We start from the raw sequence: 27,619 nt of genomic DNA on the forward strand, positions 1-27,619 counted from the left end.
CACTGTCGTTTTTTGAGAAGATTAAAGGCTTTTAAGTGCACCTTATAGTGCGGAAAATACGCAAATTGAAAAGCGTATGTACAGCGCGCATCTTCCTCTGCTCGTAAACAGAAAGTTTTGCGCTTCCAGCTATAGCAGCACATCATTTTATACGGTAGGGGGCGGTAAAACTCCTAAGCGGTGAGCAGCCGGTAACAAGAAGTAGACGAATGAGAACGTCCTCGTCTCAGTTCTCGCGCATGCGCCCATAAGGAAGTACTGGAATAGTGGAATAAAGTCGTTATTTATGTTTTTTTCGCACAAAAAGTATTCTCGTCGCTTGATAAACTTATAATTGAGCCGCTGTAGGCACATGGAATATTTAAACCTTTTCTTTAATGACTTTATGGGCCGTCAAGAGCCAGTCCCTTAGGCAGTCTATAGGACTGATCCAGCTCTCAGATTCAATCAAAAATATCTTTATTTGTGTTCCGAAGATGAACGAAGGTCTTACGGGGTTGGAACAGCATGGGGGTGAGTAATTAATGACTTAATTTTCATTTTTGGGTGAACTAACCCTTTAAGGAGCCAAATCTCTCATACCCAAATACATTAAGTGATGCGTACCGTATTTTCCAGAAAATAAGTCGCACGAGTCAAAAAATGGATTGTTGAGAAAAAAATAAGTTGCATCAGTATAGAATTCAGAACGGCCAATCTGTTTCGTGTTGTGGCCGCATTACCACCTCAGGTGTACATTATTTTCTAATAATTCAATGGACCGGGGTTATTTATTCCTTACGTAAAGGATGTGAAAGTGTTCAAAATAAGCAGCATTTGCATTCTTGTGCTTGTGTAGAATTTTAGACTCAAATGCACAATTTGAATGATCATCTACTGTACAAGGTGTTATAATGTTACAGTGCACTGCATATTTAAATGTGTGATTTTATAAGGATTTTTATGCCACTTACAAAGGCCTTTAGGGAACACTAGACTGCAATAAATTGCCTGGCGTTAGAGAGAATGGTCCTGACAGCCCTTAATTACAAGCAGCAAAGTCATCACGACTGCCTCTGCAAGCCACTGGAGATGGACATGAGCAGAATGCTAAAGTACCCGTCAGGTGAGAGCCAACATGATGATCTATACCGTGGCGATAGAAAAGTGTCAGCTGGGAAGATTTGCTGTATCATGTTTCATGTATGACCACATATGTTTGCAGCTAGAAGTGGGCAGGATTACTTAACATGCTAAAAGGCATGGCTTTCAGATGCGTGTCATCTATGGGGTGTTGTTTGTTCAGACCTGTAGAACAGCATCAACAGGCTATTCTTCCCCAACAATCTGATCAGGTGGGTCGGGCAGTCTTGCTTTAGCCTGTGTGTGTGTGTGTGTGTGTGTGTGTGTGTTTGTTTTGGGGCATAGAAGGACAGATTTCAAGACATTTCAAAGAGCAATGAGGACCCTCTGGTATATGAGGACAGTTGGCTGTCCTCATAAAAATAAACCTTATAAAACCTTTTCTCAGCATGTTTTAATACCCAAAAAGTGGTTTTCTCAAAAGTCTTCATGTACCAAAAACCTGACATATTTTGTATAGTTGTGTGTCCGACACTGCCCCCTATCGGTTGTCGGGGTCCCTGCATGTTGGGACACACAAGCGCGGGAAATTATACACAACGCGGGACATTATACACAAGGCGGGAACTGCGCATGCTCACATTTGAAAACTCATTTTGATTGGCTGGATAGGAGAGAGCTACGTCAGTCATCAGCTGATTAATTTTCCCGGGAGTTCTGAGAAGCACGTCGTGGAGAGCAGGTAAGAAATTAATAACTAAACGTTTTAATAGGTTCCAATGACAAGTATTGTTACGGTTTTGGTGTTTAGCAGATGCTTTTTTTCCAAAGAGACATACAAATAAAGACAATATAAAGTTAAACTCAACAGTAAAACGGGTCCTTCCGCAAATTCAAGGCCTTCAACTTTGACACATTAAAAAATATAATAGCGTTACATTTGATCGATTTGTTAAAAAATATCCATGAAATGAAGGCAGCTTAAGAGTTACAAGAAATTGTATTGTGCCATCTTTTTTATTTTATGACTATTTATCTACCTCATGTGCTGATATTTTTGTCATGCCTTTACAGACGCATGCATTACTATATCCAATAGTTTTAAGTAGAACTATGTTATAGTTTTCACACATGAGCAGTATTTTAGTGCTTCTTTTCCCTGGGATTTGCAAATGTTTTTTTTTTTCAATCTTACATTTTCCATGAGGGTGATCACGTCAATTAATATATATATATATATATATATATATATATATATATATATATATATATATATATGAGAAATATATATAAGACATGCATACAAGAGAAGTATAAAAAAATAGGGCTTTGACAAAAATACATGTAGGGTTACAATAGAAAAACTTTGAAGATCATTACAAATATAATTGTTAATACTTTTTAAGAAATTAATGAAAGTAACAGGATTGACAGAGTAACTGAACATGGATGACAGGACATATTATTCAGTATACACTGGAAATATTTGTTTACATAATATTTTAAAGTTTTACATTTTTAAATTGCATTATATTATTTTTTGCACTCTTATAGTTGTATTAGTGAAGCACATTACATTTCTAAGAGATCTAAAGCCCTGTTTCACAGACATGGTTTACACCAGTGGTTCTCAACTCCTTATTTAATACACCTGATTCAGATCTTTAGCTCGAGCTGAGGATCTGAATCAGGTGTATTAAATAAGGGAGACATACACAATATGCAGAGCAGTGTGCTGCAAGGACTAGAGTTGAGAACCACTGGTTTACACTAAGCCAGGATTAAGCTGGTGTGCATTTTGAGACAAAACTATGACTCTGACATATTTTAAGATCTGTCAATGCAAGTTTTTTTGAGTTAAAACAGCTCAGTCATGCATGTTAGTCTGGGACTAGCTTGAGCCTTGTCTGTGAAACCGAGGGCTAATGTTTTAGGGCATTGAAATTAGATCCTTTTGTTCATCTGTCTGTCGGTGTCTATCTCCTCACAGAACTTAAAAGGTATTGATATACTGACAGCAGGGAAATTTTATGTGAATGTTATGAAAGCATAGCTCAATTGAAACTGTTTAAATATCCATGTAGTGAGATTAAAAGTAGTGTTGAGATGTGAGAAGATGTGGTGTTAACATTTTTGTTCTTAATTTCCTTAGCAAATTCAGTCATGCCACGGAGAACTACTCCCCTTCAGGATGCCACTAATCACATCCTTGCTGGAAGAGACAAGAGTTCAATGTTAGAAATTAAATATATTAATCCTGTTAAAGGTAAGTGACTTTGACACACTGTAGGCTAGCCTGAGGGGTTACACGTTACTGGTTCTTGAATTGATATTATAATTGTTTTCAGTTTATCACTATTAATTTTACAAACATTAATAAGGTTGTGTTTGCAGGTCGTGGTATCTTCACTTTAGCTGTTTTCAATCAAGGAGACTTTGTGGTGGAGTACAGAGGGGAGCTCATTGATGCAGCTGAAGCTGAACATAGACGTAAACTGTACCACAATGCATGTTCGACCTTCATGTTTGAGTTTAAATGGAAGAGGAAGACATGGTGGTAGGTTCAGAATGACTAATATGTTTAGATTTCTATTGTGAAGTCAGGATTTCTGAAGTTGGGCTTATGCGTTGCGACGTTCGTCTGTTATAGGACAACTGAATAAACGAACGGACACTGATTAGCTACTTGCTCTACGTTTATTTAAAATTAACAGCAAGACAACTTGATGTGAATGTGCTTTCCAATAAATGAATCACACACAGTAAACAAATCCTTAACACCAAAAAAACTTTGCAATTTAGACGCGCAAACTGCGTTGCGGTGAGACGTAGCTACATGCTCGGGCAGATTCGGTTAAAAGTCGGTCGTCTTAGGACACGGCGCCACGCGATGTTGGGGTCTTGCCGTTCTTGCGCACCGAACGTGCTATTTTTGCCGCGCGCACCTTCATGCTCGTGCGGACGCGTCGAGTATATACAAGGCTTTACTCTGTGTCAGCGGTCAACCGTGTTACTCTGATTGGTAAAGCGGCAGAGATTTCAGACCTCCGTTTATTAACCGGTCACACCCCATGTAGAACATTCATGTTTGAACATATAAACATTTGTCATTTTTGCTCAGTTTGCAGTGCTGTTGCATGTTTTGTCTCGAAACGCATATTTGACAGTGAGTTGACAGTAAATCTGCATCCTAACTCAAGCTAATACTACTATGTTAAATTAATGTTCATTAACAAAAACAGTAACATCTGTAAGATATATATATATATATATATATATATATATATATATATATATATATATATATGACCATATTTTTATTTGGTAAAATGTAATATTCTGACTGTTTGATTTTTATTAAAATTAACCATTGGTCATCCAGTATCATGCGCTTGGATCATGATAACCACAGATAAAGCCAGACATATCCTATAACTTAGCACCTCACTATCATGGCAAATTGTAACTTTATGGTTTCTATGGTATTTGTATGAAAAACAGTAGCCTAAATACATTATTAAATACTGTAATTATATTTTTATTAGTCATTTAATACATTTTCTACATTAATAATATAATACAATTCAGTATATACCTAATTTCATGGTGCAGTTAATATTACTAGGCTATCATTACAGTAAATCCATGAAAAATGGATTCAGTATCAATTTAGATTCTGACTGTACCGTTGCGCACAGTGTTTCTCCTGTTCGTCAGTGTTGTTTCATCTGCCTTTAAACTGATTTAAATCACTGAGACATTAGTGTTCTTCACTGAAGTCAAGCGCTTCTCACTGGATCTCGTGAGCGAGATGATGAGAGTAAATGCGTCTGCTCTGGTGAGCTCACGCTGCGCTGCTGCTCGGACTTTGAGCTGAGCGGATAAATGCTCCGTGTGGTGCGCGATTCAAGTAGCCTGACTACGTCAGACTTGTACTTCCGCTCAATTTCATTTCGCTTCTGTACATCGACATCTCTCAGTAGCGCCCCAGCGAGAAAGAAAACTTTTTAATTGTGCCATGCCAGACTCTGTCTATGAAGCAAAGCGAAGTCGCAGAGTTTGGTATTACCAGACTATGGTTCAAGTGAGTTTCTTTCTGCTTTTGGTGCATAAACTTTATCAAACTGTTGATATCGTTTTATCAAGAAAAAATGCATCGAACTATACTTTTAATACAACTGTATGTTGGCACAATTCAAAAGTGTTTCACTATAAACGTCTGTTTAGTACATGATGTTTGTATATTTTCAGTATTGACGGAGCTCTTGAGGACGGTTCTTTTGGGCGTTTAGCAAACGATGAATTCAAGGCACCGAATTGCAGAATGAAGTTGATCGAAGTAGAAGGGAAGCCACATCTCTGCCTTTTTGCTCTGAAGGAAATTACGGCAGGAACTGAAATCACTTATGACTATGGTGGGAAAGATTGGCCCTGGCGTAAAGAGGTGGGTCACTTGTCTTCTTTTTTTTCCCCTATGAATTGGTGTCATTGTTTAAAGCCTATATTTTGACATCTTGATAACAATGCAATCATCTGTCTTAAAAGCTAACGTGTGTTATGCTGAGTCAGTTTCATGATGCCACAGAGATTACACAACACCTATCGCTTATTAGTGTCATTTAGAACCAAAAAAAAAAAAAACAGAAATCACTGCTTTGTAGTATTCAATCCAGTTCTCAGTCAATCTTGTCAGGTTAATCTCAACTTTGCTTGACTCTCCCAGCTGATGCCACCAAGCTTATCTGTATATGTTGTCCTGTATGTTTTTAGATTCCCCCTACTGTTACAAGCATTTCTGTCCAAGAGTCTACTAAAGACAGTGTCCAAGACCAAATCATGTCATCCACAGTCTTTATTGAAGGTCAGTGACTTTTTGACTTAATGTTTTATCTAGTTGTCAATGGTGTACTGTAGATGAGTAAGAAACTTTTATGCCACATATTGCCATGTTAACGGAGATGGTTTTACAGTAGTTATGGTGGGCATATAAACTTATTGTGTCTATAAAGGATGTGAACCAGTGGTTGCTTCTAGAGTGACCCACAACCCCACACTCCCTGGTCTTGCTCATATTCTTTTCTGTATTCTGCAGAGACCAGAGAGAGACCAGAACTCCAGTCCTGCAATATGACATCAGGCTGTTCTGCTTCTGAGGTAAGGCTGAATACAGTGTCTGTTAAAGCAACATGTCCCATTGTTTTACAATGGCTAAGGAAATGTCACAACACAAAGCATCACCACACACACCTGGTATAGTTTTATTGAATGAGGGCACAGCAAAACGTAATTAATTATTCGGAAGTAACAGTTCTTCCGCAAAATATATTTTCTGTAGCTGAATTGTAGGCAAGTAATTCACAAATGCAGACAGCGTAACTTTGTTGAACTAACAAAGGAAAAATGCAGCCAGAGATGTGACGTTATGAGAATTTTCCAAAAGGATCCAATGTGATCCAGCCAATCATATTCAAGGGTCAGAACATTTTAAATTGTTACTCTGTCTTAGTCAGGTCAACTATACAATAACACAGTTGTGTAGGTGATGTCCAAGTTCACATGTGCATTTTCTGTTTAACTTGTTTAGACACAGCTTAGTGGTGCAAGCTTCTCTTCTGGCCAACACTCCGTTGCAGTGCTTGGTGACCACACCCATGACTTGGAACCCAATGTTTTCTCTACAGATTTAGTCAGAAGTGAGTCCCTCTTGAATAAGCAATGCCTGGGAAATACTGGGGTCCTGTAAAGCACTGTGCCTTCATGTCCTGTGTTCTCTTCAACAGACACTGAATTGAGAGCAGAGTGTCAGACATTCAGTCCCACACCAGACAGCCCTGAGCATGAGGTTAGTTTGAATTCAGCTGTTTATTGCGGGATGTCTGAATGTTTAGAATTAAGGGACATATTTCTGAATTCATTATCATACTGCAGATACAGTCTGAATATCTTTGTCTGTAAAGAAGGTCATTATTTAAAATTTTGTTTCCCTGTCTACATCATTTTGAGTGTCATAAACTTAAAGGTTTGATTAAGGGTTTGATTGAGGGTGTCCCTCTTAGGTGAAATGGACACTGTACCAGTTGATGCCTGTTCATCTTAGCATATTGCTGTTTGTTTTTTTTTAGGTGCACTGTGTCAGAGGTCAATGTGGCACTTCTGAGAAACCAGGGATTGGTGAAGTTGATGTCCAGCCCCAGGAGGGCTCGCCCCCTGTGTCATCAACAGACCCTGCCAGTGGTCAGTTATAGTTTTGAGTTAACTTCTGGGAATGCATGTCATGCCTGCTGAGGGTTTACAGGGTCGCCGTGATTTTGCCAAGTAATACATGGTCCTGGATCAACATATTTTGTTGATCCTGGATTAACATTCCTGTCCCAAATTTAGTCATTACCCAATCCCTACCCCTAAACCTAACCCTACCCATAATTTTTCCCTAAAATTATAGGGTAATGATAGGTGAAAAACACTGATGTTAAAGTACTTCACCCTGATTCTAAGCCTAAACTTGACATAAACTGTAAACTTGTTTTATGATATGAGGAAAGCCAAGCACTGAATCTTGCGTGTTCCCTTGTACAGAGACTGAACCGAGATCAGAGTGTCACGCATCCAGAGCTGCGCTGAATGACTCTGCTTGTGAGGTGAGTTTGAATTCACTTGTGTTTTGACATTGACCAGTGGTTAGAAGTAATGGGATGTTCCTTGGAACAGTTTTCAGTGTTTTAATAAACCTCTTACAGCTACAGTACGGTGGTTATGTCCTCTATTCAGGATGGATGGTCTTTTCAAATCACGGTGTCCCCCCAACACTGGATTTTTTCTGAGTGTGCCACACACTGGCAGTTCAATAGTGGAAGTCTTCGTTTCAGCATGGATGTCATTGATAGTCCAGAGGAAAGTGTCCTCACATACCTAGAGTTTGTGTGTGTTACAGCCTGTCCTCACATAACATGAATATTCCTGTAACACACACAGATGTAGAAACTACAGCATGTGCTTGTAAAGTGGCTAGTTAAGGAATAGGGTTTTCCCTATTTTATATACATTCTTAGTTGTGGCATCTATGTGTACCTATATGGTTCATGGACCATGGTCAGCTGTTTCTTGCGGCTTGATGGTAAAATTATTTTTTTTCAGTGACATGTCTCCCCTATACAAAATGGTTCCTAATTTTGTTAAATATTCTGTCTTTGCACATATGCAGTATTATCATCTGTGCCAGTTGATGCCTGTTCATCTTTGCATATTGCTGTTCTTGTTTTAGGTACACCATGTCAGAGGTCAATGTGGCACTTCTGAGAAAGAGGGGATTGGTGAAGTTGATGTCCAGCCCCAGGAGGGCTCGCCCCCTGTGTCATCAACAGACCCTGCCAGTGGTCAGTTATAGTTTTGAGTAAATGTTGTTGACTTCTGGGAATGAATGTCATGCCTGCTAAGGGTTTAAAGCATGAAAAACATCTGGCACTGTCAGGCTATTTTTAGATAATTATTTTATGGTTTGATGGACATTTTGAGTAGGACTTTGTCTATCAGGGATGTGAGTTGACTATGTTTTGCCTATATGTGGTTTTATGATATGAGGAAAGCCAAGCACTGAATCTTGCGTGTTCCCTTGTACAGAGACTGAACCGAGATCAGAGTGTCACGCATCCAGAGCTGCGCTGAATGACTCTGCTTGTGAGGTGAGTTTGAATTCACTTGTGTTTCGAAATTGACCAGTGGTTAGAAGTAATGGGATGTTCCTTGGAACAGTTTTCAGTGTTTTAATAAACCTCTTACAGCTACAGTACGGTGGTTATGTCCTCTATTCAGGATGGATGGTCTTTTCAAATCGCGGTGTCCCCCCAACACTGGATTTTTTCTGAGTGTGCCACACACTGGCAGTTCAATAGTGGAAGTCTTAAAGTTTGAGCATGGATGTCTTTGTCCTTGCATACCTAGAGTTTGTGTGTTACAGGAATATTCATGTTATGTGAGGACAGGTTGTAACACACACAAACTCTAGGTATGTAAGGACACTTTCCTTTGGACTATCAATGACATCCATGCTGAAACTAAGACTTCCACTATTGAACTGCCAGTGTGTGGCACACTCAGAAAAAATCCAGTGTTGGGGGGACACCGTGATTAGAAAAGACCATCCATCCTGAATAGAGGACATAATGGATGGGCAGCTTCTGTCCTGCAGAGTTTAGCACCAAGCCGAATTAAACACACCTGAAAAAGCTAGTCAATGTTTTCAGGATTACTAGAAAAGAGTTTGTCAGGGTTGGAGCTAAACTCTGTAGGACAGTGGCCCTCCAGGACAGACGTTGCCCATCTTTGATATAGTTACACATAGATGCCACAACTAAGAATGTATATAAAATAGGGAAAACAATATTCCTTAACTAGCCATTTTACAAGTACATGCTGTAGTTTCTACATCTGTGTGTGACACAAACTGTCCTCACATAACATGAATATTCCTGTGTCACACACAGATGTAGAAACTACAGCATGTACTTGTAAAATGGCTTTTATATACATTCTTAGTTGTGGCATCTATGTGTAACTATATCAAGGATGGGCAACGTCTGTCCTGGAGGGCCACTGTCCTGCAGAGTTTAGCTCCAACCCTGACAAACTCTTTTCTAGTAATCCTGAAAACATTGCCCTGCTGAAAAATCCAGCTAAAACCAGCCAAGGCTGGTTGGCTGGTTTGGGCTGGTCTCCCAGCCTGGTTAGTTGGTTTATCAGGCTGGTTTTAGAGGGGTTTTGAACACTTTTTCAGCTGGTCAGGCTGGTCTTAGCTGGTCAAGTTGGTAGCCAGGCTGGGAGACCAGCTTAACCAGCTAAGCCAGGCTGGGTGACCAACTAAAACCAGCTACTTCCAGATTAAACCAGCTAAGACCAGCCAACCAGCCTAGGCTGGTTTTAGCTGGATTTTTCAGCAGGGTGACTAGCTTTTTCAGGTGTGTTTAATTCGGCTTGGTGCTAAACTCTGCAGGACAGAAGCTGCCCATCCATTATGTCCTCTATTCAGGATGGATGGTCTTTTCTAATCACGGTGTCCCCCCAACACTGGATTTTTTCTGAGTGTGCCACACACTGGCAGTTCAATAGTGGAAGTCTTAGTTTCAGCATGGATGTCATTGATAGTCCAAAGGAAAGTGTCCTTACATACCTAGAGTTTGTGTGTGTTACACACGTACAAAGATTTTTACCTTTTTTTTCACATTTTTTTTTTTACTTTAGTTTCTTAGAATTGGCTTTACTTTTCTTGCTTTGCTTAATTAGATAGTCCAGGTTTAATCAACCTATTTTCTTGCAGTTTGAGGTTATGTAGTGCTGTGGCAGAAGTGGTAGAAGTAAATCTTTCTCTTTTGTGTGTGTGACGAGTGACACCCCAACAGTTAACCAACCTAAACATAAGTCATATGAATTGAATTTACTTCGCTATTATATCTCAAAAGTAATTTATTTCCCCCTTTTTTATCTCTCCTGATTTTATCTCTTGGTTGTGTGAAAGTAAAAAAAAACACACAAAAAAATTAATTCATGATATAATTTGTGTGTGTAAAGGTTTTATATTTATATTTGTTTTAAAAAAATGTTTTCACAGTGTACAGTCCATAAGCTGGTTTTTGAACTGGTGAGAATTGACAAATGCTGGATATGCCATTCACCTTTGACATCTATCAAATGGCACGGTGTAAGATGCAAACGTAAGTGTGTTATTCATCTTCTCCTAATTAATGCATTTCTCAGTACACCATAAGTTGTTTAATTTCATGTTATCGGTCAGTTCCAGACTCACACCTATAAAGCATGTTGATTGAATGTTTTATCAGTTCAAAAACCATTGCGGTGGAAAACACTGGAGTGGCAGATACTATGACGTACCAGGCAAGTGAGTTTGCAAGCTGAGGCACATAGCAAAGAACAGAGAGCATACCTGCAAACTTGTTGCCTTTTGGCTAAATTTACCATTTTGGCATTTCTAATCAGATCGCGCAGGGTTTCCCTAACCCCTGGAGACTTTCGTTTTTGGATGTTGAACAAGTTCTTAATTCCTTTGCTGTGATCATTTATATTATTAGGCTAACTGTCCTATTGCTCTTTGTTGATTAGACTTAGGCCTAAATTAGGCTACAACGTAAAATTCTCACAAATGTTTTCTTCTTTCATCCGGTTCGCTGCAGCTCAGCTAAACGCGTCTTTAATGGACTTTATTCATTAGTGTGAACGAAATACAATTACAACTTATAGATGAGTTGTTTGCAATGTTAACCCAATCGCACAATAAGCGAAACATCGCTGTTTGAATTTGATGTAGACAAAATTTAACGATCCCATATTTGCGACGATAACAATGCAAAAAAGGCAGTTCTTTGTTTGATGTGCTACGTGAACATAGGGCAATATTTGTGCTTCTTCGTCAGCATTTTTAAAGATTCGCTTGGCTGAGAAGCATAATGCACAAACATTTCATTATGTCTAATGAGTATCAACAAGCATATGCCCTCAAGTCCGTGGTGCACTCATGTCATTGCTAAAGTCTTTCTGTAATTATGCATATGCTCACAAACTTCAAATAGGATGTTAAACCCTTTGAGCAGAAACTATCAAACTTGCAAATTTCTTTTTGTCTGACCAATAAGCATTTCCAAGTGTTTTTTTTTTCTAACTTATATATATATTTTTTTACTTCGTGCCTTCCAATAAGTCACTGGGCCTTATTTACGCATCTGAGTTGATGATAGTTTCAGTGGGCTTTTCGAGTGGAATTAGAATTTAGTTTGGCTGATTGAGATGATAGATGAACTGTATATAAAAGCTCATAATGAACAAAAAAATTAGGGCTAATAAATCAGGACCTAATTCAATAGAGCCACCAAGCAATTGGCTATCCAAATGCTTGGAGGTGTCTCCGCACCTTTCCAATTACTTTCCTTGTTTTTATTCTCACTAGCCTTATTAATTAATGTAGGATGAACATTTCATAATTTCTGTTCCCCATTAGACTATTCTGCCAGAACTCTCTGGGCCAAGGATGCATTCTGAATCATAGCTTGTATGGCCTCACACCTTCCATGTTGCACATTTAAAAAAGAATGTGTTTTGTCAGGTCAGACTGTTAATGTGTCTGTTTTTACAATAACAGTGTTTTAAAATCAGAATCTCAAATCCCTTGATTGTTCGGACAATGCCATATATCATTTGTATGTTTAATTCTGTTTGGAAATCCCATCAGAATGCACCATTTGAACAGTCATTTTTCAAAAAATCTGCTTTTCATTCTGAACTCACTTTATGCTTAAGTTTTCAGTTTACTTTATGTGTATGTTTAGTGGTGTTGCTGAATTTATTGTGTGGGATCACTACATACATTTTTAACTTTGACTTTGAATGGGTAATGTAAATGCTCTGCCACTCCAGTGAATTCTGCCTTAATGGTCGAAACCTGTCTACTTTTTGTCTAAATGGAAAGTTTTAGCCATCACTCAAACTGTGCATTTGTACTGAACAGTTCATTTTGTTAGTATTTCTTGATCATTAGTGTGAAGCTGTTTGCATTTAATAAGAAAATTAGTATGTAATTGGTCAGCATGGGGAATTGACTAATTGTTGTCTAACGCTGCCTAATTTTGTCTGTGAAGAATGTTCTGGTGTGTGGCATAAAATCTGCCTCCAGAAATCCTCAGAAGACTGGGATATTTCAGATGTAAGTGTGCATTGAAGTATAATATGCTTAATATCAATAGGATGGCTCTTAGCAGTTTGTTTTTGACATCCATCCTTCCTATTTGTATTTCTGTTAAAGTATGCTGTTAACTAAATTTAATTTCATTAATTAATTTAATGTACTTTACAGGACGATGTCTCATCTGGTGACGAGTACATCCCAGCATCTGTATCGGATTCAGAAAGCTCAGGGACAGAGTTGAGTGTTGAGTTGCCTGGACCATCCAAAAAGTCCCATACCACTAATTTGCCTGATTTAGGTGTTACTTTCCCTGAACAAGACCAAACCATAGATATAGAGGACAACTCAAGGGATATCTGTAAGAATATCCTGATGGATCTAGAAACTACTGGTGATCTCCAAAGTGACCCAGAACCAGAAAGCTCAGAGTCATACCTGCAGAAAACAAAAGATGCGAGTAACGAAAAGGGTACTGTGGATGTTCTTGGCCAAAGTAAATCCCCAACCAAATCAGCGAAATTCATTAAAAGCCAAGTCAATTATTGTTTTGTATGTGAAAAACCTCAAACAAAATTTGCACGTCATCTCGAGAGGCATGTCAATGAAAATGCTGAAATCGCACAGGCGCTCCAGTTCCCCAAATCATCAAAGGACAGAAAGGTTCTTCTTGAGAAATTCCGAAACCTTGGCAACTTCAAGCATAACTCTACTGTTAAAACCACAGGGTCAGGCTGCCTTAAAGTGAAAAGGAGTTCCAAACAGAGCAGCAGCACTGAGACTTACGATTACTGCTTGTACTGTAAGGGTATGTTATCCAGAGCCGAACTTTCTCGGCACATGAAGAGATGTGCTCTAAGACCTGAGAATAATACTGAAGAGAGACCCGAGTTTAGAGAGAGAGCCTTTGGTATAGCATCTGCTCAGTCTACAATGTCCCAGCCAATTTCAAGTGAACTTTGGTCCGTGTTGGGCAAAATGCACAGGGATGACGTGTCCACTGCAATAAGGAATGATCATTATATCATGCAGTTTGCCCAGTCCCTCTTTAATAAGCATGGGAATGACAGATCAAAGCATGAGTATATAAGACAGAAAGTACGGGAACTTGGGAGATTACTTGTGACTTTGCGCCACACAACTAGAATCCATAACATGGAAGAAGCGATAAAACCATGCAACTTCTTTATTCTTACTAGTGCTGTCAAGAGAGTTTCAGGTTTTGATCATGAAAACAACACTTTCAAAGCCCCAAGTTTGGCCCTGAAAATTGGGCATTCTCTCAGAAAGATAAGTGACCTCATCATGTGTCGTGTCCTCATGGAAGAGGACCAAGAGGCGATCGATTCCATCAGGAGGTTTCATGCACTTCATGAAACAAAGTGGTCTGAATTAGTTTCCCATTCTGCCTTATCTAACCTGAGTGAGGCAAAATACAACAAGAGCAGCAGGCTTCCACTGGCCAAAGACGTTCAGAAGCTACAGTTATATCTTGGTCAGCAAGTGGAATTGGCTAAGGAGAAACTAGCCGAAGACCCAACAACAGGCACTTATGCAGCACTAGCAAAGGTGACCCTCTGTCAAGTCATTTTGTTTAATAGGAGGAGGGAAGGTGAAGTGGCACGGATGACTGTAAAAAATTTTGAAGGTCGTGACATGTCACAGCTAAACGATGACATAAGCACTGGGCTGACAGAAGTTGAGAAGAGACTTTGCAAACAATTCGCCAGAGTAGAATTGAGGGGGAAAAAAGGACGAAAGGTTGCTGTGATCCTGACCCCTGATATGACTGCTAACCTGTCACTCCTCGTTAGTAAGCGGAAAGAGTGTGGAGTAACAGAAAACAACAATTACCTGTTCGCTGTTCCTTGTAGTGATGGTCACTACAGAGGGCAGTTTGGTAAATATGCAGATGCTTGTGGAGCCGAAGACCCTCAAAACCTCAGATCAACGTACCTTCGCAAACAGATCGCCACAATAAGCCAAGTCATGAACTTAAAAGATAATGAACTGGACCAGCTGGCCGATTTTCTCGGCCATGACATTAGGGTGCATAGGGAGTACTATCGACTGCCCCAGTCTACAATTCAGCTGGCTAAGATCTCAAAGCTGCTTATGGCTATGGAGAAGGGAAGTGTGAAGGATATTCAAGGAAAATCTCTGGACGAAATTGGTGGTACGTATCATTTACATGTTGTTAAATCTACTTCGGTGTCTGTGTAATAAAATGTGTTAATTTTTACAATGTCATTTAATAGATGGCATAGACGACGATATGGATACAGGATCACAATTACTCCTTAATGTTTCCACATTGCAAGGTACTGTTAAATTGGGTTCCAAGGCTACTGAAATTGTTGCATTCCGTGTTGCGGATTCTGTAATTGTATTGCTGAAATATTTAAAATAGGCTTTTTTTATATATACACATTTAGATAACTGTCTACTGTTTAAAAAAATGAACTTTTTAAAATTAACCTTTTATTGCCTACCCTCCTTGCTGTGTAATTGATACCAACTTTTTTTTTTTTTTTTGTCTTTTTTTGTTTTTAGACAATGAAGAAATGTTGGCTTCTGGGACTTTTGAATCACCTCACCTCTCCGAGACTGCAGCTCAAGGTATAATCTGAATGAAGGACCCAAAGTTTGCCCAACAAATATCATGTCATCATTAGAGTTTATTAAAATGTTTTAGTCAGGAATTTTCCAGTAGTATGATGGTTATAAACTTGGCTAGTATTTTGATGTGTTCAGTAGTTTGCATGATCATTTTAAAACAACAGTGAAGACTTGGACTGTGTAAAATCTACATCATTTCCTAGTAAAATTATCACTCAGGTATTGTTGCACAGTTACGCTCTCCTGACTTTATCCGGTTCAACAACTTTGCCATGAGTATACTTATTATAATATAGAATTGGCTGTCTACAGTGCTACATGTATCCCCTCCATGCCCATGGTAGGCAGACACGCTTTTTAAGCCCATACATTTATACTGTGCAATATTTTTTTTTAGATGACCAGGGGAACGCTGCCTGTGTAACTTCCAGATCACCTCATCTCCCCGACTCAGTCACTCAAGGTATTGTATTAATGCGATGCCATGTCCATCACTAGGCACCACCTATGTGCAGTCAACACTTACATTGGTTGGCAGACAGGCTCTTTAAGCCCATACATTTATACTGTGCAATATTATTATTATTTTTTTTAGATGACCAGGGGAACGCTGCCTGTGTAACTTCCGGATCACCTCATCTCCCCGACTCAGTTACTCAAGGTATTGTATAAATGCGATGCCATGTCCATCACTAGGCACCACTAATGTGCAGTCAACACTTACATGGTTTGTTTAGACGTATAAGGTATTAAAAGAAGCTGGATGTATTGTTTTTAATAAGGAGTGTTTTAGCAGAACTAAAGTCAATTTATTATCACACACATTGTCTACACAAGTTCCAGCTTGTTTGTCAATTTTGAACAGCAACATCCCTACCTACAAGTACATCTTGATGGCTCTTTTATCTTTTGTTTTTATCTTCTAATATTTTTTTAATTGTTCAGGTTTCCATGTCAAATCTAGGCGGTGTGTGAAGAGACCATGGTCTGAGGAGGAGATACGAGCTGTGATGAAACATATGAGGCCTTTAATTGAAAACGGTGTCACTGCCACCAGTGAGCAGTGTCTGAAGTGCAAGGAAAAGGAACAACCTATCTTGGAGAAAAGATCCATTCAGAACATTCGAGATTTTGTTCGCAACAGGGGCTTGGCGTTTAAAAGACATTCAAATGCTAAGCGCTAAATGCACTTTTGGATCGCCTTAGCCTTTACCTTTCTAGTCATGTTTTGCAAGTTGCTGTTCTATGTTCAGAAATGTTTTAGGTCACTTAAAGGTTAGTTCACCATAAAAAGTATAATGATGTCATTTAATGACTCGCCCTCATGTCGTTCCAAGCACGTAAGTCCTCTGTTCATCTTCTGAACACAGTTTAAGATATTTTAGATTTAGTCCGAGAGTTTTCTGATCTTCCATTGAACATGTGTGTACGGTATACTGTCCTTGTCCAGAAAGGAAATAAAGACATCATCAAAGTAGTCCATGTGACATCAGTGGGGTAGTTACAATGTTTTGGAGCATCAAAAATACATTTGCTCCAAAAATAACGAAAACTACGACTTCATTCAGCATTGTATTGTCTTCCCAATCTGTTGTCAACTTCACAGTGACCCTGCTGATGACGTGTTGATCTGGTGCACCCGAGCGTTGTTTACTGTCTGGGGGAGACGCACACTGTATTCAAGCTATTCTACATTGTTTGTATTTTAGTATTGCTATATTTTTTTATTATTATTTTTTTTTTACAATGGTGCGCCAGTGTGCATGTCGCAGATCCTAATCGCCAAAAGCGCTCGGGTGCACCAGATCAATACGTCATAAGCAGGGTCACTGTGAAGTTGACAACAGACCGGGAAGACAATGCAATGCTGAATGAAGTCGTAGTTTTCGTTATTTTTGGACCAAAATGTATTTTCGATGCTTCAAAACATTGTAACTAACCCACTGATGTCACATGGACTCCTTTGATGTCTTTTTTTCCTTTCTGGACAAGAACAGTATACCATACACACATGTTCAATGGAGGAACAGAAAACTCTCAGACTAAATATAAAATATCTTAAACTGTGTTCAGAAGATGAACAGAGGTCTTACGGGCTTGGAACGACATCAGGGTGAGTCATTAATGACATTATTTTCATTTTCAGGTCAACCTCATCTTTTATTTTAATTTATTTCTTTTATTATTAAATGCATTTTAATTATTTTATTTATTAATCCTTTATTTTGCTTACAGGCAGTTTTGTTTTGTTTATTTTGCTATGTGGTTACCCTGGGCCTTTTAATGTCAGGATTCACTTATTTTATATGTAATTTTTTACAATGCTGTCCTTTTAAGGAATGGATTCTTGAGGTGACCAAATCAAATATATTTCAGTAAATCAACAAATGTTGTGTGTTAATGACCAACTTATATTATTTTCAACATTTTTAGCTTAAATGCAGATGAATTATGTTTAGTAGTCAAACATGGTAGATTTTTATCATGAACCTATCTACATACCTATAATATTGATACTCTAGCGCATCTAAAGTCAAGGTCAGCCGAGTCTAACACTATACTCTAGCACGTCTACACATTGACAGCGGCTATGTGTTAATCCTATACTCTAGCGTAGAGGTTTACTTCCAACCTGCTTCAGCACACCTGCCTTTGTATTTTCAAGCAAACCTGAAGAGCTTGATGAGCTCATTCAATTTATTTTTAGAAGGCATCTCACGGAAGCTGTAGGGTTGGCAGTTCGGTAATATATTCCATATTATTATAATGGTGTGCCTTAGTCACTTTGGTCTTATTATCCATGTGTCCTTTCAAAGCAGGTTATATTTGGTGTTTGTGTATGGTGACTTGGCTTTATACACCTTGCGTCCTTTCAAAGCAGGTTATATTTGGTGTATGTGTATGGTGACTTGGCCTTATACACCTTGCGTCCTTTCAAAGCAGGTTATATTTGGTGTTTGTGTATGGTAACTTGGCCTTATACACCTTCTGTCCTTTCAAAGCAGGTTATATTTTGTGTATGTGTATGGTGACTTGGCTTTATACACCTTGCGTCCTTTCAAAGCAGGTTATATTTGGTGTATGTGTATGGTGACTTGGCCTTATACACCTTGCGTCCTTTCAAAGCAGGTTATATTTGGTGTATGTGTATGGTCAAATCATTGACCCTGCACACCACAATGTCCTTATAGCCCGTGTTACAGAAAAGTCTTCACAAACCACCAGAAAGTCTGAAAAAGAGCCATTTTTTATATCTCAGTTGTCCAAAGAAAATCTTTTAATTTTAAGTCGTGTATAGGTTCGCAGATTTTTTTTATGATTTTTGATATATATTTTGTAGCTCTAGCACCACTGGAACCCGGTGTCCCCGTAGCCCTATACCCAGTCTGATTTGCCAAAAATTTCAAAAATTGTCCCTGTAGCCCAACAAACGGGTATGTGTGTGTGTGTGTGTGTGTGTGTGTGTGTGTGTGTGTGTGTGTGTGGTCTCTGCTGGAATCCTATATTTCTTTATAGTGGTTAATTGTTTGCATGACACTAAACCCACTAACCAAGGTAAAAACACTCAAGGTTTTGTGTTTAAGCAATTTAAAACACCAGCACTCAATACATAAATGATTAATGCATTAATGAGTGCATCTCATAAAAACTAGAATAAATGAAATAAATTGAAGTATAAAGAAAGTAAAGCCTATTTTATGTTATGTTATTTATTTATTATTATTATTTTTTTTTGCATTGTAAAATTTCCATGTGATTTAACTACTGGATTGTTTCAGAATATTTTACTTTATAAATGTTTTACTATCTATAGGGTTGGGTATCGAGAATCGAGTATCGATTGGAACCGGGACTAACTTTTCGTTTTTCCTGGAATCGTTCAAAAGTTCAAATTTCGATTCCTAGTTTCGATATTCACAGTCCGCCGAGCTGAAGAAGAAACCGCTGAACAACACCAACGAAGAAGCGTCTACCGGAAGTGTTGGTATAACCGCGCGAGTCGAACATGAGTAGCTTACGTCGGCGATCCAAAGTGTGGCTTCACTTTTCTAAAAATAACGAAATCTCGGCAAAATGCTAAATTTGTGACAAAAGGAATATTTGTGTATTTCCTTCAGAAAGGATTATTTCCTTCAGAAAGGCCGTTGGTTAGCAAGGTTAGCTAAACTTTTTTGACCCTGCCTCTTAAAAGAATCGGAATCGAGAATCGTCAGGAACCGGAATCGAAACAAGGAATCGGAATCAGAATCGTTCAAATTCAAACGATACCCAACCCTAACTATCTATCTATGCATGTGTGTATTTTGCATTATTCTAAATTTTTTACTTCAAGTCAATATTTTTTATTTAAATATGCCTAATAAAAAGGAATGTACAACAAATGCTATTTTCATTTGAAAATATTTTACAATTGCATTTTTTTTTTCTTTATCACAGCGGTGAATAAGGAGATTTTTTTGCATGCATTACTTTGTTAGCAGTGTAAAAAATTCAACCATGCATGTTAAACCACAGAAGAAAAACAAATAATTTTTAACAAAAATCTGAAAATGGCCTTCCTTCTCTAATGACGCGAGTTTGAAACCACCTCCAACCATCATTCTGCAGCTAGCTTTGCCAACGCATGCCTAGATCCAATCAATTTCCAGCGGGAATTCAAATGTGGCACAGCAAATTAAAATCCCTTGATTTCAGTGAAACTCAACTCTGACCCTCGAGATCCACTATCCTGAAGAGTGAGTTTCTTGAGTGAGAACTTCCTGATCCTGAAGACCTTGATCAGCTTGTTCAGACGGGTTGGATTACAACTTTTATGGTGCCATTCTCACCAACCAAAACGTTTTGATTACTTTTTCAATTGAAGAGTTCAAGACTCTATCTCAGCCATTCTCTGTCTTCAGCCTGGTTAGTGTGTATCGCTGCAGGAGATTTACCCAGAATGCTCTCAAGGGCACAGTGAAGTCTGCAGGCCGTTCTCGTCGCCTGGCAAACACATGGCTGCCTTTGGGGAATGTTATAATGGGAGCAGGCTGGCAGAAGACTAGGGACACCAAACCCCCAGGGATATACTGAGCATGTCAGATCCCTTCTACCTGCACAACGACGGGCTGGGACGATATCCACGCATTGTGAAATGGTAGAAATGTCCCAACATGTACACATATTGTTTTATCATTTACTTGCACAGAACTGCATGCATCTGCATTCCCAACGATCTAATTTAACTACCTATCTGTTTACATTGAAATGCAATGCAAGTCGCTTTGGATAAAAGCGTCGGCCAAATTCATAAATGTAAATGTAATTTGGAATCAAACATGCATATGTTTTGTTCATCGCATTGAGCCTTGGATGTTGGAGCAGTCAAAATTTCTGGCTTGGCAGATGGAACATGCTAAACAAACATCTGCCATGTAAATCAAAGGGGTAAACGGACAAGAAATGCAAATGAGAAGACTCTGTTGTGCGTTACGCTCCTCTGATTACAGGGTCAGGAAAGGTGCTTGTAACGGCTGCACCAATGAGTTATATTGATCCTGGTCACAAGTGAACAGCCTGTCAAGGGAAAAACAAGCATCATCCCAGGGAGGGACTGGGATTGGCTGCCAGGTGACTATCTGCATGTTATTAATCGCTGACGAAAACCTTTACCGAGAGAAACAAGCAGTGGAAAAATACTTAATCATTCAACCAAATGAAAATTAAAAAGGAGCATAAAAATAGTATACAAACGTTAGGTGTCTGTAATTTTTTAATGTTTTTGAAAAAAAAAAAAAAGTTTTTTATGCTCACCAAGGCTTTTTTTTCATTGATATTAAAATAACTGCTTTCTATGTGAATATATTGTAGTGTCATTTATTCATGTGTTCAAAGCTGTATTTTCAGCATCATTACTCTTCATGCACCTTTAGAAATCAGTCTAATATGATGATTTGCTGCTCAAGAAACATTTATTATTATTATCAATGTTGGAAACTTTTCTTTCAGGATTCACTGATGAACATAAAGTACAAAAGAACAGCATTAGAAATCTTTTGTCCATTATAAATGTCTTTACCGTCACTTTTGATCAATGAGTCATTGCTGAACCCAAACCATTGAAACCATTGCGAACTTTTATATATAAAATTTTACATTAAGAGAAAAGAATTGCTGTATTTGCAGACGCCCTAAGAAAGCAAAATGTGGAATGGCCAAATGAAATACATGGATCAAATAATGCAAAGGCATTTTGATCCAACATTGAACTGAATGATCAAGATTCGGCTTGCTGTGATAGTCAGTGTTAATGTTAAACAGTATTCCTGGTGATGATGACGAATTCGAAAGTGAAGCGATCATGCATTCAAAAGCGATTACCGTTATTGTTAATAACTGGTGTTGTTGCAATGGTATATACCAGTGGAAAAATGTCCTCACCGTGACATCTATTCTATAGTACTTACAATGTAGGTTACATTAGAGAAATTACCGTGACATAAGAGCTGTGTCAAAGGCAAAAATCGAACAAGGTTCAAATAATTGGTTGCCTTTAATGCTGATATGATCAAACACAGAATACCAATGAATGATTAATGATTAACAAGTCTCAGCCAAAGCCAAACATTACAGTTACTTTACAGTTGTTGAGGTCTGTTCACCACAAGACTAGTATTATGCGCTAACAAAGTAAATAGGTTCAATTTTGATTTCACAGGGACTTTAACACTGAACCTAAAGATAAACAATATATTTTACGACGGAGCTTGGAAGCGGACCAAAAACGATCTTTTCAGTGGTCTCTCTGTCCACACACTAGGGTTTGGGCGGCGGCGTTCAACTTCACACTTAATCAAATGAACTCAGGGTTCGTTTTAATCTGTTGTAATCCCACTGGTCAGACCGGATCTATATCCTCTGAGCCCTAATCAGTTGAGCAAACTAACGAGAGCTAACAGTGGGTAAAAGCGGTCTGGTGAAAAGACTAATCTAAGCAGACACTACACCACAGGCCAAACCAGTTTCACAGCCTGGTCACAGTTCAGATCACTTTAGTGGCAGCATGTAAGAATCGATGAAAGAATGCAAAACGGAAACAGAATTAAACAATGGACCAACTATCAGATAACCACGAGTGGCTGTAAACAATTCAACCAAATTTCAACAAAATGCCAAACAAATTCTGCAGAAATGGCTGCTTTTCCAGTTATTGTAGATGAAGAATTTAACATGGTCTCCTGAAAGACTGCCACTTTAATTGTTTATTTTGATAGGGACAACGCATCCAAACCCTGCTGAACAGAAGCTCACTTAAATTGTTCTGATTAATTAATCTAAACCCCACCTTTATCAGCCGTGCCAATGAGCCCCGAGCTTTAAATCGGTCCATTCTGTATTCACTGCTACTCGCCGTCTTCAAGTCGTGAGACCTGGCACTCACTCCTGAGCATTTATTAATAATGAAGTAACAGACTCTGAAACATTAATGTTAACCCTTGCAGAGGCGCCGGTGCATTCGGACGGATGGACTGTGATGTAAACACTAGAAATGACCAAAGCTACAGCCGTCAAGCAGAGGAGACCAAATACAGGCCGACTGATTGAGGAAGTCAAGAGAAAAACCAAAGGGTTTAGGCCAATCAAGTCTCAAAAAAAAAAATACATAAATAAATTTGCTCTAACACCTAATAAAAATGCATTTCTCTTAATCAAAAGGCATTAAAAACTGTGAATGTGTGTAAACAATTTGATATCTTTTTGTAAATCTGTACTACCCCTGGCAAAATGTGATGCAAGTCTTTGTTTATGTTTTATGTTATACCCGCAATATTGGAAACTGCACAATGTATTTTCTTTTATAATGGAGAGGAATGTTCTTGTAAACTAATTGTTGAAAAAAAAACCTAATAAAAATGTAGCCATGACAAATAAAAATCTTAAATTACTTGCATTTCTCAATTCTTCACATATATATTTGACTTTATAAGACTAACATTATACTATTTAATGTAGTGCATGAGTCTACAGGACTAATTTATGATTGACAGATGGGCCCACTATGAACTTTTGATGTTGAGCAGAACATATCTGGGAAGGATTCTTCTAAATAAATAAAGTTTAATTGGCTCTAACAGTCAGTGAAAATTTCACCTTAAATTGCATAATCAACAGTGAATAATGACTTAAATTTCATAAATTTCAGCAATGTAATATGCTTGAATCTTCTGACTAATTTATGATAGACAGATGTGTTCACTATGAATTGTTATACAGAAAAAATCTGAGATTCTTAAAATAAATAAAAAAATAAAAAAGATAAATTTGCACTTACATCCAGTGAAAATGTAGCCACTAAAAATCTTATGAGCGAAAAATTGTATAAATGTGTGTCTCATCCTCGCATAAACTTATATGACTACTTGAGTCTTCTGGATTAAATTATGATTGACATGATATGATTGATCATACATCCAAACCAATTCATTTAAATCAATGAAACATTTTTAATTATTATTTTTTTTTTGTAATTTTGTTTGTCTGTTCGGCTTCGAATCAAAAAAAAAAATCGTGATTGCAAATGTACCCAGAATCGTGCAGCTCAAGCTGCCCCACAAAGATGTCCCTAAAACAACAGTGAGGCTAAAGAGTAGGCCGCTTCGACTCCTGCTAGGTAAGTGGCATTCAGAAAGCTGAAACTGTCATGGCAAACAACCTCTCGCCCCCACACACACACACTTCTGAAACAGGAAGAAGCCTGAAACTCAGCATTTGCACATTACTGACCTCATCTTCCCTCTGCTGCATTTCCCCAAAACATCATCATTCTAAACCTTGGACAACAATCGGCACCTTATGCACAACTCGCTTCCCCACCCGTAAAAGATTATTTAATAAACCATATTTTACACCCTAATCAAGCAGAACCAGTGCACATGTGTACACTTGGGTCAGAGACAAAAAATTAAAAAGGTAATAGTGACTAACTTTTATCTCGCAATTCTGACTCTATAATGCGATAGTTTTAATATACATATCACAATTCTGATTTTAAAACGTGCAATTGCAACTTTATAGCACACAATTCTGATAAAAAAAAAGTAAATTAAGAGATTTTATTTATTTTTTGGTTTATTTTGGCTTCAATTGGTCTCATCTAATGGCAAGCATGTGAGAATCTCAGGTCACCACGAGTGCTCTGGTCTCAGACGGCACGCCAACAGACAGTCTAATGCATGTATACATAAATCACACATACAGACAAAAGCTGATGCTGCAAAACTGCCCAGGAACACACAGAGTAGTGTACCACTAGTCACTTTACATGCCAGGCTTCCTGTCCAAGTGGACAGTTGTTGTCAGGATAAACTGCAATCTGGACCAGACTTTATGCTGGCAGCAGGAGAGAAACACTGGTCTGATTACTGTACACACACAAAGTGGGATGTGTGTAGAGATTTCAGCAACTTGGTCACAGTGTGGAAAAGGTATATTTACACTAGTCAACGGAGTAGCGTGAGAACATGGAAGAAACTCCCCCTGGGCAGAGGGTAATTTAAAACACTAATTCAAAGACAGTAGACCTTAAAAGCGAGTCACGAACGCTCATCACAGAACACAGCAAGATGACCATTTGTGCTTATAAAACGTAAACTTTTTTATTTATTTTTGAAATGACTGATCGTTTAACTAGATAAGACCCTTATTCATCGTCTGGTGTCTTTTTAAAGCCCTTTGAAGCTGCACTGAAACTCTCATTTGAACCGTTTGGACCCCATTGAAGTCCATTATATGGAGAAAAATCCTGGAATGTTTTCATCAAAAACCTTAATTTCTTTTCGACTGACGAAAGAAAGACATGGACATCTTAGATGACATGTGGGTGAGTAAATTATCAGCAACAGTTTTTTTTGAAAGTGAACTACTCCTTTAATGATGTATTTTACTATATAGGACTTGAAAGTGGTAGTTGCGTAGACTGTCAATGGAGGGACAGAAATCTCTCAGATTACATCAAAAAGACATTAATTTGTCTTACGAAATTACAGGTTTGGAACGACATGAGTATGTGTAACTTAATTAATGACAGCATTTTCATTTCTGGGTGAACTATCCCTTTAAGGGGTCACCATAAGCCTATAGATCACTACAGAGGTCGTAGGTTATAAATAGACACATGCACAAATACTATGACACTGAATTTAAAAAAAAACATAAACATACTCACCCAATTTCATCAAGGAAGCCAGCAGCACCCATAATGAGATCTCAAAGGGCAGCCGAACGTGTTCATAATCAAAAGCCAGAACCGGGAAGGGCTTCTTGACGTAACTGGTGTGATTTCCCTCACCGCCGTGATTCGGGAGCCCGTGATCTCCCGTGTGGGACATCCCGTGACCGGTGCCCGTGTCTGGAGAGCTGGCGGCCCCTCCGACGGGCATTAAACTGCCCACCAGGAGCCCCAAGACAACGATGAACATCTTCATCTCCATGACAGTTGTGCGTTTCAGATGATGAGAGGAATCAAGCTTCTCCAGAGACACGAATAACACGATATTATCTGACCAGGTCTGTCGATGCTTTAACTAGCTCTATGGCGAAGTTCCTTTTTAACCTACTAGACAGTTCCTGGATCATTTTCTGACTTCGGACTGACTTAAATATCAAAAGCTTTTTAGTTTCCTACTTCCTGGACTCTTGGATAAAGCACTTAAAACACCCTTTCCAGGTGAAGAGAAAACCAGGAAATACAGACGTGTGTGTGTAGGCTATATACCAGCATATAAACTAGGAAACATTATATATCCTCAGATAAATAGAGAATATTCCCTCAAAGCATTACACTAGAAGGTAACGCTAGAAATGATGTTCGTCCTCCATCATCATCATCATCATCCCCCTCAGAAACACTGTGTGAAAAAGGACACTCAATGACAACTCCACAACACTCCTCATCGATACAGTCCAAAGGTTTCAGTCACGTTTTCTTCATGTTGCTCGTTTGCTCTTCTGATAACACATCAACCTGCTGTCCTGTCCCGGTCACGGACGACAAGAAAAGTATTTTAACTACGAATGACGTTTCTGTGTTCGTGGTATAGCGTCACGCGGGCATTTCAGCGCTCCTTAAAGAACTTATTCAGTGTCCTTTAGCGATCCAACTGATCATTTCTCTCACACACACCGACTCCTTTCCCATGTCTGCAGTGCGTGATGCAGGACAAATATACGTCCAGCAATAAAACACACCCTTTAGGCAGGTTTCGAAAAGTCAAAGGGAGGGGTCTCTTTCTTGGCCTGCAGCGGCATCCAGTGGAGAGGAGGGTCGTCGGGTTGCCAAGACACGTCGAATTGGGGAATCCTTAAAGGGACAGTTCACCAAAAAATATAAAGAAAATTACGTCACTCGTCCTCATGTGGTTCAAAACCCACAAGTCTATCGTTCATCTTCAAAACACAAATGAAGATCTTTTAAATGAAATCTAAGAGCTTTCAGTTCCTCCATTGACAGCTACTCAACTAGATGCTTTTAAAAAATTCATAAAGAGATTGTAAAACTAATCCAAATTAATTGAACAGATAAGTCCACATTTTTTAAAGAGACACGATCGCTTCATCTGATGATCAGATTGAATTTTGGTGTTTATTTACATCAACTCGCATATCAGTTCGCCGTGGCTGTCAATGGCCCCATTGGCCCCTGAAGAATGAAAGTCTTATGCAGGTTTTGAAATGTATTTTTTTATTTTTGAGTGAGATATCCCTTTAAAGGATATAGTTTGTCTAAAATAAAAGAAAAAATAAAGAAAAAATTCTGTATGCATTTTCTCACAACTTTTCAGACCCGTTGGACTTTCTTTCTTCGATGGGGCACAAAAATACCATTCACTCTTTATAGATAGCCTGAGACTGAACCTGTCGAGCTTTGAAATGATAAAAAAAGCACCATATTAGTCAATCATAGAGCACGACGTATGACTTCTGAAGTCATGTGATATCTTTATATGATTAATAAACAGAAATGTGCATTACAGGAAACCTTGCCTTCTGCTGTTGTTTTAAAATGAATGGCATTGATAACTGGCTAGATAGTAATAGTTGTGATTCCTTGCATGCATGTTATTTGAAACTGGAAAGAAATGAGGTGCTATTTAAGGTGCTATTTTGTCATTTCATTTCCCACTTTCATTAGTACAGTTACAACTTATGTTTAATGCAAGAATTTTTCAAACATGTAATCATGCATACTTTTCTATTATATTAGGTCTATTCAAGCAA

The 27,619-nt window shown here is 38.4% G+C and overlaps 2 protein-coding genes across 11 annotated transcripts in view; one reads left to right on the forward strand and one right to left on the reverse strand.

Annotated features, from left to right (window-relative positions):
• The window catches only part of slc9a1a (solute carrier family 9 member A1a), a 67,410-nt gene extending 40,790 nt beyond the window's left edge, over nt 1–26,620 (reverse strand). Inside the window, exon 1 of the mRNA XM_089118062.1 lies at nt 25,569–26,620. Within this exon, the coding sequence (XP_088974188.1) occupies nt 25,569–25,833 (265 nt within the window). The 5' untranslated portion in view covers nt 25,834–26,620. The remainder of the gene's footprint in view (nt 1–25,568) is intronic.
• LOC120478421 (uncharacterized) lies at nt 1,375–17,195 on the forward strand. Of its 10 annotated transcripts, XM_089118055.1 has the most exons (20): nt 1,375–1,804; nt 3,215–3,328; nt 3,457–3,619; nt 5,314–5,506; nt 5,833–5,923; nt 6,155–6,216; nt 6,647–6,755; nt 6,843–6,904; nt 7,185–7,296; nt 7,639–7,700; nt 8,324–8,435; nt 8,680–8,741; nt 10,664–10,766; nt 12,702–12,766; nt 12,917–14,921; nt 15,004–15,066; nt 15,299–15,364; nt 15,762–15,827; nt 15,960–16,025; nt 16,310–17,192. In XM_089118055.1, exons 2-20 carry the CDS (start codon nt 3,226–3,228, stop codon nt 16,546–16,548), a joined length of 3,804 nt encoding a protein of 1,267 aa, XP_088974181.1. In that variant the 5' UTR covers nt 1,375–1,804; nt 3,215–3,225; the 3' UTR covers nt 16,549–17,192. The 10 variants fall into 10 exon arrangements, 8 of the variants coding, with proteins under 8 accessions (XP_088974181.1, XP_039526240.2, XP_088974182.1 ...); XM_039670306.2 differs by lacking the exon at nt 1,375–1,804 and having other exon boundaries at nt 2,984–3,328; XM_089118056.1 differs by lacking the exons at nt 1,375–1,804; nt 15,762–15,827 and having other exon boundaries at nt 2,984–3,328.
• Nucleotides 26,621–27,619: the final 999 nt, after the last annotated feature.

The sequence above is a fragment of the Pimephales promelas genome, chromosome 12 (assembly GCF_988280905.1).
Source record: "Pimephales promelas chromosome 12, fPimPro1.hap1.1, whole genome shotgun sequence".
Taxonomy (NCBI): domain Eukaryota; kingdom Metazoa; phylum Chordata; class Actinopteri; order Cypriniformes; family Leuciscidae; genus Pimephales; species Pimephales promelas.